Below are 10,937 nucleotides of genomic sequence, written 5' to 3' on the forward strand. Positions count from 1 at the left end.
TAGATATTGTAGTGGTCAGTGAAGTGAAATGGAAAGAAGACAACGATTTCTGGTCAGATGAGTATAGGGTAATATCAACAGCAGCAGAAAATGGTATAATGGGAATAGGATTTGTTATGAATAGAAAGGTTGGGCAAAGTGTGTGTTACAGTGAACAGTTAAGTGATAGGCTTGTCCTTGTCAGAATCGATAGAAAACCACCACCGACAACGACAGATCAGGTACAAGATGCGACAATGAAGTACTGAGACACATTTTCTTTGTAAGATGTGGCAACCTCGCAAGCTTGCGTAGGCACAATATCTTTGACCTTGGTCTATAAGCTGCTTCTAGCCGAAGTGGTACATCGATGCAACTGCTCAGTTGTGAGTTTTACTGTAATAAGTTAACATGAGTTTGTGTCTCTCGTCATGGAAATGGGACCGCATAATATTGTGCAACGGTATGCTATTTCTTTTTCCGTTAAATTGGGTGAAAACGCGACGACAACTTACGCAAAGCTTCAGAAGGCTTTTGAAGAGGAGGTTATGTCAAGAGCTCAAGTTTTTCGTTGGCATAAAATGTTTCGTGAAGGCAGAACGAATGTTGAAGATGAAGACCGCAGTGGACGATCATCAATCACACGGACGGATGTCAACTTGGCCAGGGTGCGTGAACTCGTTCGATCTGATCGAAGATTATCCGCGAAAATGATTGCAGAAGAACTGAACATCAATCGAGAAACGGTTCGTCTAATAATAACTGGAAATCTTGGTATGAGAAAGATTTGTGCAAAAATGGTGCCCAAAAATCGTACACCACAACAGCAAGAAACACGGAAAAATGTGATAGCCGATCTGTCAGAGCAAACAGAAATCAATCCAGAATTGTTGAGCTATGTTATCACTGGCAATGAAAGTTGGTTTTTTCAGTGCGATCCAGAGACAAAACGCCAAAGTTCGCAATGGTGCTCAAAGAGATCACCCAGACCAAAAAAAGCTCGCATATCAAAGTCAAAAGTGAAATACATGCTTGTGTGCTTCTTTGATTCCAAGGGAATTGTTCATAAAAACCAATATTACTACAAAGGAATTTTAGAAAGACTTCGTAAAAGAGTTCTTCTGTCCGTGCCAACATTGCTGATAATTGGATTCTGCATCACGATAATGCGCCATCCCATACTGTTCTATCAGTACAACAATTTTTAACCTCAAAACAAATTTCGGTACTACCACAGCCACCTTATTCACCAGATATTGCTCTGTGCGACTTTTTTCTATTTCCAAGAGTCAACACGGCGGTCAAGGGACACCATTTTCAAACAACACAAGATGTCCAAAAAGCAGTGACGAGGGTCTTGGAGGGTATTACAGAAGATAAGTTCCAGAAATGTTACCACCAATGGCAAAAGCGATGGAAAAAGTGTATGCAATCAGAAGGGAACTACTTTAAGGAGACAACACTAAACTTGACTAAAACTGTAAGCAACATTTTTTTTTCACATCAGTCTCATTACTTTATTGTCGCACCTCGTATACAAGCCGACGTCACAAGCTAAAGATGAAGAGAGAGAAAAATATGAGGGTACTGAAGGGGTAAAATAGTACATAAAGGGAGATGAAAATCTAATAGCGATGGGGGACTGGAATGCAGTTTTAGGGGAAGGAGTAGAAGAAAAGATTACAGGAGAATATGGGCTTGGGGCAAGGAATGAGAGAGGAGAAATACCAACTCAGTTCTGTAACAAATTTCAGCTACTCTGTTCAAGAATCACAAGAGGAGGAGGTATACTTGGAAAAAGACCGCGTGACACGGGAAGATTTCAGTTAGATTACATCTTGGTCAGACGAGATTACGAAATCAGATACTGGACTGTAAGGCGTACCCAGGAGCAGATATAGACTCAGATCACAATGCAGATATAGACTCAGATCACAATGTAGTAGTGATGAAGAGTAGGCTGAAGTTTACGACATTAGTCAGGAAGAATCGATACGCAAAGAAGTGGGATACAGAAGTGCTAAGATGGCGAGAGAGGTTTGAAGTTCTCTAAGGCTATAGATAAGGAATAGTTCAGTGGGCAGTTTAGTTGAAGAAGAATTGACATCTCTAAAACGGGCAATCACAGAAATTTGAAAGAAAAACATAGGTAGAGAGAAGGTAACTGCGAAGAAACCATGAGTAACAGAAGAAATACTTTAGTTAATCGATGAAAGAAGAAAATACAGAAATGTTCACTGAAATTCAGGGTTACAGTAATACAATCTGGTGGGGAATGAAATAAATAGGAAGTGCAGGGAAGCTAAGACGAAATGGCTGCATGAAAAATGTGAATAAATCGAAAAAGAAAACGTTGTCGTAAGGACTGACTCAGCATATAGGACAGTCAAAACAACCTTCGATGACATTAAAAGCAAGAGTGCAACGGAAACTCCACTGTTAAATGCAGAGGAGAGAGCGAATAGGTGGAAAGAATACATGGAAGACGTCTATGAGGGGAAGATATGTCTGACGTGATAGAAGAAGAAACAGGAGCCGATTTAGAAGAGACAGGAGATCCTGTATTAGAATAAGAATTTAAAAGAGATTTGGGGACTTAAGATCAAGTAAGGCTGACGGGATGGACAGCATTCCATCAGAATTCCTAAAATCATTGGGGGAAGTGGCAACAAAACAACTATTCTCGTTGGTGTGTAGAATGTATGAGTCTGGCGATATACCACCTGCCTTCGCAAAAATATCCTCCACACAATTCCGAAGTCTGGTAGAGTTGACAAGTACGAAATTAACGCCCAATCAGCTTAACAGCTCATGCATCCAAGTTACTGACAAGAATAATATACAGAAGAATGGGAAAGAAAATTGAGTATGTGCTAAATGGCGATCAGTTTGGCTTTAGGAAAGATAAAGGCACCAGAGAGGCAATTCTGACGTTGCGGTTGATATTGGAAGCAGGACTAGAGAAAAATCAAGACACGTTCATAAGATTTTTCTACCTGGAGAAAGCGTTCGACAATGTAAAACGGTGCAAGATGTTCGAAATTCTGAGGGAAATGGAGGTAAGTTATAGGGAGAGACGGGTAGTATACAATATGTACAAGAGACAAGAGGGAATAATAAGAGTGGACGACCAAAAACACAGCGTTCAGATTAAAAAATGGTATAAGACAGGGGTGTGGTCTTATCTGTTCAATCTGCACTTCGAAGAGGCAGCGCTTAGCACACCAGAAAAACTACCTATTCCATCTCCTTGCTCTCACACACAGCTATGTAGGCTACCACTGTGTGCCAAGCGTTCTCTTCCTCCGATGCTACTATCTCAGACCAGAAGCAGCATCTTTGGCTCTGAGGTCGTGCACAGTCAGCGATCTGCATTAAAAATCCTATCAGAGACACACATCGTTTATAATATCGTAGTTTCATTTTTAATTATGATATTCGGGTGCCCCAGTAGACTCCTTTTAGGATATCTAAAAGAACGCGTTTACCAGGCACACGTGAGATCCCCCACCTGACCAGGAACAAGTTTCCACCGGAACTGCTGTGAACAGCAGCTGATCACGTCGTTCACCTGATGCAGCATCTCATCGACGTCCCTGTGCTCATATAAACAATTTTTTGTTTATCTGAGCGCCAAGTTTAGCTTTTTTCCTGGTTATGTCACCACTAAAGTGCAAATATCAATTATTCTGCAAATTATTTAGGTGAAGTGCAGATTAACTAAGGTGATCCGTTAAAATACCGAAAATTATTTCATTTCTCAAATTACCTAGGTAATCTGCAAATTACCTACATAATCTGTGAAATTAAGATCTTTGCTTGAACACCAGCAACGTTTCTGTACGTTTAAATTAACATAATGTTATTTATTTTTCAATATCTAAAGAATAAAATTAATAAAATCAACAAATTAGTTCATATAATCAATCGTCAAAATTATAAGACAAAGAATCAAACACTTCAAGATATTATTACAATTAAGGAAACGAATTTGGGAAACATATGATATAATTATTCTAATTTATTAGTGTAATCTAACAATTGGTGAAACTTTGAATTACATAGCAAATGGTTTTTGCGACAAGCACACCTGTTTGTGGTACATTTAGATTTGCAGTCATATTTTCTATAGCTCTGCCAGCAGTAAGGGACTGTTTTATTGCTATTTGGCGTAAAGCTGTTTCTACAGAACGGACATTACCTTCCGTTAAAAATCTTTCTTTGCAAACACTGATTACAGATTTTGCATACAATTGTTTTAAAATACCCGTTTTAGAACAAAGTTTGTAAAATGCATCCTCTGTTTAACTAGGAACCAAAGCGAAAATTGAGCGGACATCAGTTTTTGCTCTGTCTACTTCGGGTACTATAGTTCTTACAGAGGCAACTTCATCGACATTTGTGTGCTTTGCATTAGAAAATGCTAACATTCTCTTTGCTTGCTTTTCTAAACCTTTCTTTGCTTCATCACGCTGTATTTTCTGATCCATATTCTTTTGACAGATGTTGTACAATACATTCTTAATATATCCATCCTCTTTAGGATCTATTTCACCACAAATTACGTGAACAGACAAATCACACGATTTGCATTTGTGCGCACGTGATCCTGCTTTTGATCAAACAATGCAGACTATGTCTTGTATAGCCCTTTTCTCAGTCTCTGTACGAAATTGTGATGGCGATTCTGGTGTAGTAGAGTGTAAATCAGCTGTTCTTCAACATGCAGAGGTGATTCCTTGGAGGTGCAGGATAACTGAATATTCTTCATAACTGTGTCCTGAATCAGCGGTGTAGAAGACAGTTTACGATTACTATCGATAAATTCTTGTATTTCTATAGGTTATTCTGTAGGAGCAAATAAGAGACTATCCTCTGGAGTAAGATTTAATTGGATCCCATAATCACAGTCTCTTGTGAGTCTTCTAATTTTTGAAGGTCTTCTACATTATTTATCGAAGGTAATACACACTGTGGTATAATAGAAGAAGACAACCCCACTTTTCGGGGAAAGCCGAACATGGCTTTTAATTCTAGAATGATAGGTACGCTTCTTCGTGAGTTGTGCAAATCATATGCGCTCACTCCACTTGTTACTTCGGTTACCGGCCATCCAAATGTGTCAAATTGCTCTGAGCACTAAGGGACTTAACATCTGAGGTCATCAGTCCCCTAGACTTAGAACTACTTAAACCTTACTAACCTTAGGACATCACATATATCCATGCCCGAGGCAGTATTCGAACCTGCGGCCGTAGCAGTCGCGCCTTTCCAGACTAAAGCGCCTAGAACCGCTCGGCCACACCGGCCGGCTCCGGCCATTCAAGTAGTGAGCATGTTTTAGATGTCTTGATTCGGCCGTCCTACACTTCATTGACTTCGGCTGTGTCTGTGTTTGTCGTTAACCATTTTGGTTTCTGGCCTCTAAGATTTTATTGCAAAACTTGCATCGGGTATCAGAATGCTAAACACTTGGGGTACCAAAAAGGTGAAACAAGTTAGAGGCTGCTTCATCCTCCTGTTTTGATGTGAGCAGCTACAAACAACAAAGACATTAGCTGCCTATGTGCATTGATTTAACCAAAGGAGAAAGTTGAAAATTTGTGCCAGACCTGGATTCGAACCTGGATCTTCTGCTTACTAGGCAGTTGCGCTGACCACTGTGCCATCCGGACGCAGGGGTCATCGTAATTGCGCGGATTACCCTAGCACTCCTCCCGCCAGACCCAAATTCTCAATAAATCTTGCAACGTAGGGGGTTTATTGTATAGTTATCGATATATTAAAAAATATCTATTGGTAGTCTTAGTCGACCTTGAATTGCTGTTTGACTTTAGTTGGCTCTGTTTAAACGGTTATGCCCCCAGTATCATTTGCATAGAAATTACCATTCCACTGTAATTATTAAATAAAATTATGGTGATTGCTGGCTACGAAATCAATAATGCGGTTCTTAGTATATGATACCAAATTAAGATTTATTCAGAAAACAGGATGAGCAATATTTCTAGCCTAACATGACAATCCGATACACTCGCTAACCTAACTAGCCTATCATTGGCACAATGCATCCACTTTCCTAACTACTTAAGTCAACACTGTACCCGCAAGTGACTCTATTGAAGTTCTGCCTGAACGGACACAGACTCAGAGAGCGCCAGTCAAAGAGCTAGCGGAATATGACCTCATTTAGAATTACGGTGCCCTACTTTGGCTGATGATTGCTAATATCACCAGCCGGCCGCGGTGGTCTAGCGGTTCTGGCGCTGCAGTCCGGAACCGCGGGACTGCTACGGTCGCAGGTTCGAATCCTGCCTCGGGCATGGGTGTGTGTGATGTCCTTAGGTTAGTTAGGTTTAAGTAGTTCTAAGTTCTAGGGGACTTATGACCTAAGATGTTGAGTCCCATAGTGCTCAGAGCCATTTGAACCATTTTGCTAATATCACCGTGATTCTCCGTGATAATTACGACGGTCGGCCCAGCCAACGTCGTGATGCCGTCTTTCCCGTGAGCGAGCTTGGCTTTAATCTCCAACGTGGACGTGGTTTGCGTCCGTAAACTCCTGTACGTAAGTGTTCAATTGCGGAGTCCGTCACGATTCAATACTCAAGCTACTTGCACATATGCCAAGAGCAGTTGCTCGACTCAAGTGCGCGGCAGCAAAGGTACACTTCAGATTGCATATGAACACCACAAGTTAGTACAAATCTGTTTCTCTCCTTAGAGGAACAGATAATGCTATGTGTGTGGAGTCGTATGCTCTAAACTATTGAGTAACCACTGGACTCAATGCCAGTAACTTCTCCAACCTACTTCTCTCCACGCTCTCCAAGCATGGCAGCCAGACACCGCGACTGCTCTCCTCCACAGCCGACCGCAGAGTCCCCCTTCAGAGTTTTTGGAAACCTGGCCGTTCTTCGCCGCATGTATCCGTGCGCGTTTGTACCCAACCACGACAAAGAATTCTCCCGCGGTTACTGTTGCCGCCAAACTTTTAACACGTATCTCTACGCGCTCTGCGCCAATCCCGTCACAGTCTTCCGCAAATTTTCCACTATGGCGCGAAATCGGCTTTCTCTCTTTCGCATATAGCTCCTTCTCGCTTCTTGTTGTGATGGCCCAGCCTCTCCGAACGTCTTTGGTGGTCTGAAGTGCCCGCCAGCCAACAAAGGGGTCCGGCCGCGGCCATCCAGTTAGTTTGACATAACATAAACACCTTCCTTAGGGGTCCCGGCCGTGTTCCAGCCTCTGACCCCATCTCGTTAGTCTAACATGACACACACAACTTCCTTTTCTGAGTCCGCTATCTCCTACCGGTGGGGCAATTATCAATTATTATTCGGTGTATTAGTACTGATTTAGCATCATGTAAGGTGCAAAATCTGGTACTTTACAATCTAAGTCTATGGCTGCAGTACATTAGGACCTGTTTTTATAAAACAGATCTGAAGATGGTCGTTATAGACCGAAACCGGCGGTCTGACGACCAAAAATTTGTGAACTTAGACGTAAAGTAAAGGAAATTTATTCTGTATTCGGGTCACTGTTCTATTTGCGACCATGTCGCAGCTTACCAAATTCTCAACTTATACCACTCAATACTGACGTGTGCACCTTACCTATTTAATTCATTGCTCGTGGCATGTCACTGGTTCCCATAAGAGTTCGAGCTTGGTGTGTATCTGTACTGAAGGGATCCTCGGCCATTCTCGCCTGAAATATATATTTGTGTCTGTTCTTTCAGACATCAGAAAAGTACAGACACCACTTACGTATACATAATTACGTCGAGGACGGCCTTCAGTGCGCATGCACACCGAGTTCGAACTCGTATGGGAATAGGCGTGATGCTGCGAGTAGTTAGGATAACGGGCAAGACGCATGTGATTAAATTGAGAATTTGGGTCTGATGGGAGGTGTGCTAGGGTTCGAATCCTGGTCCGGGACAAATTTTCAACTTGTCGCATTGATATAAATCAATATCCATAGGCAATTAATGTCCTTAATTCACTCGTGTCTTGACCATTTAGAAGCCCGTTAGATTAGTGCAATCGGTGGGACCGCCACAAGCTGACTGCTTGACTTGACTACCGTGCATCGCCGCCATGTTGGCAGCCACTGTTCGCTATTCGTCTGCGCCACATCGTCGCCAATGATGGCGGTCATATCGAACATGTCAAACCTAAATCCGAATACAGTAATATCAGAAATTGAGTCCGCCTTGATGCAAAACACCTTGTTATTCGTTTATTTCTTATAACAAGGTGTTTTGCATCAAGGCGGACTCAATTTCTGATATTTACTGTTTCTCTATGCAAACGCAGGCCAAGTGGAAGAGTTCCAAGATAATATTATTGCTAAATCCGAATATCTAGTAGTGACGTTTAATTGTTGTATAAACCGTGTGCATGCCGTAGCTTGTGACTAATTTACGTTTTTTTCCATACAGTTCAATAATTGTCACCCTGAGCACCGAGGTGGAGCGCCAAATGCCAGATGTGTTCTGTGTTCTTTCATGTTGGTTGTTTAGGTACTGTGTTTCTGAGGCGTCAATCAACTAGTTGTGAGGAGGGAATCTTCTGCAGCGCCTCTGACATATTATTCCTGTACTGAGAGAGACTCTTTTGTCACACCTAGCCGTTATTATTTAGAATCCGGCGCCAAAACGTGTGTTCTGAATGCTGTCTGCTGTGAAGAAACTAGCAATGACTCTAGGGATTTCTAATAACCAAATTCGTAGCGAAACGTTCTTGACGAAGATCTGTGGTAGATTCTCCACACTGCTGAAAAAATTATAGGACACGCGTCATCCATATACTATAAAAAAATCACTACTTTGGTCCAGAAAATAAATACCTATAATCCTTAACATCTGAAACTACTTTCCTTCTTCATTAGCGCTGACTTTTCTATACTTGAAACAAGTTTCATTAAATACTTTCAACTGTTAACGTTCTCACTTACGGGCAGTGTGCGTTTCTGGTTAGTCTAGTTATTTTAAAACCTAAATATTTTTTTGCTTTCAGCAATCCTCATTGCTATGAAAACAAACCAAACGATAGAATAAAGATTAACAAGGCAAAAAATCCATTACCGCAACGTGAATGACCACATCGAGAAATAATCAGTGCCGGCCGCTGTGGTCGAGCGGTTGTAGGCGCTTCAGTCCGGAATCACGCGGCTGCTACGGTCGCAGGTTCGAATCCTGCCTCGGGCATGGATGTGTGTGATGTCCTTAGGTTCGTTAGGTTTAAGTGGTTCTAAGTCTAGGGGATTGATGACCTCAGACGTTAAGTCCCATAGTGCTTAGTGCCATTTGAAGCCAAATAATCAGCTTCCAGTGTTAGCAGACAACGCCTTCATCCTCTGTTTCTGCGCATGCTAGGGATATTAGAACTCTACACTTAGCACAATGAACTGATTATTGACATGCGTCCACCTGGAGTAGCAGATATCGCTCAAAAATTCGCTCTTGTAAAATCGTCCCTTGCGCGGATCTGATGCGACCGTCGCTCACTCCATGCCTCTCCAGCTAGCGCTCTAGCATTGCGTTTTGGGAGCAGGTCGGAGTGATGTCTTAACGTGCAGATAATGTCCTGGAAGCAAAGATTTACACTATTGTATTGTACTGTATAGAACAGGGGACCTAGAAACGACGGAGAGGCTTCGTCCCCGCCGTAGCGCTCAGTGGTTCACAACCCTAAAACAGGCTACAGCAGTCCACTCACCCCACACCGAACCCAGGGTTATTGTGCTGTTCGGCCCCCAGTGGACCCCCCCCCCCCCCCCCGTCTCACACCAGACGAGTGTAACCTCAGTGTTTCCGTGGTAGAGTAATTATGGTGTACGCGTACGTGTAGAAAGTGTTTCAGCAGCAATCGCAGACATAGTGTAACTGAGGCGGAATAAGGGGAACCAGCCCGCATTCGCCGAAGCAGATGGAAAACCGCCTTAGAAACCATCCACAGACTGGCCGGCACACCGGACCTCAGCACTAATCCGCCGGGCGGATTTGTGCCGGGGACCAGCACGTTTTCCCGCCCGGATAGCAGTGCTTAGACCGCACGGATAACCGGGCAGGCCTATCCTGTAGTAAATAACTATTTAACTTAAAGCTAACCATCACAAACACTGTCCGCCCCGATAGCTGAATGGTCAGCGTGACGGATTGCCGTCCTACGGCCCCTGGTCGGGGATTTTCTCCGCTCAGGGACTGGGTCTTGTGTTATCTTCATCATCATTTCATCCCCATCCGGCGCGCAGGTCGCCCAGTGTGGCGTCGAATGTAATAAGACATGCACCAAGGCAGCCGGTACTGCCCCGTAAGGGGGCTCCCGGCCAATGACGCCAAATGCTGATTTCCATTTCTATCACAAACACTAAACATCACCAGGTGTTTCAAGCTGTTTATTTCTACGCATCTTTAGATCCTACGGGTTTATTATTATTATTATTATTATTATTATTATTGGAGATGTTTGTTGTTATTATTATTATTTTCATTTTTTGAGGTGGTTGGTGATTTCCGTCGTTTACCTGGTAGGCTTCCCATATCTGGTCCTGACGTTGGAGTCGCTGAGGTGGCATGGAGAGCCCATGGCGGCTGCTAATGGCGTTCTTCCGCAGCAAAGGCCGCATCGCCGCGACCTTCAATCTGCAGACAACGAAAGAATTCTGCTGTTAGTGTTGGCTCAAGCGTACTTCACAATATCATCTACATCAGCAATGGCTCTTTTCATCTCTTCATAACTGATCTTACCACAACTCATACTACTACTACTACTACTACTACTACTAATAATAATAATAATAATAATAATAATAATAATAATAATAATAATATAATACCCTAACATTCCATTGATATGCAGACAGAATCAGCATCATTGCAAACTTCATGATTCTAAGTTAACGTGAAGTACCCTATAGGCTTTCATGAGTGAGTCTGCGAGTCTCAA

At 42.6% G+C, this 10,937-nt stretch overlaps 1 protein-coding gene across 1 annotated transcript in view; it reads right to left on the bottom strand.

Moving 5' to 3' along the window:
- LOC126416087 (uncharacterized) overlaps positions 1–10,628 on the bottom strand; it is a 691,436-nt gene extending 680,808 nt beyond the window's left edge. Inside the window, exon 1 of the mRNA XM_050083583.1 lies at positions 10,516–10,628. Within this exon, the coding sequence (XP_049939540.1) occupies positions 10,516–10,577 (62 nt within the window). The 5' untranslated portion in view covers positions 10,578–10,628. The remainder of the gene's footprint in view (positions 1–10,515) is intronic.
- Positions 10,629–10,937: the final 309 nt, after the last annotated feature.

The sequence above is a fragment of the Schistocerca serialis genome, chromosome 1, assembly GCF_023864345.2.
Source record: "Schistocerca serialis cubense isolate TAMUIC-IGC-003099 chromosome 1, iqSchSeri2.2, whole genome shotgun sequence".
Taxonomy (NCBI): domain Eukaryota; kingdom Metazoa; phylum Arthropoda; class Insecta; order Orthoptera; family Acrididae; genus Schistocerca; species Schistocerca serialis.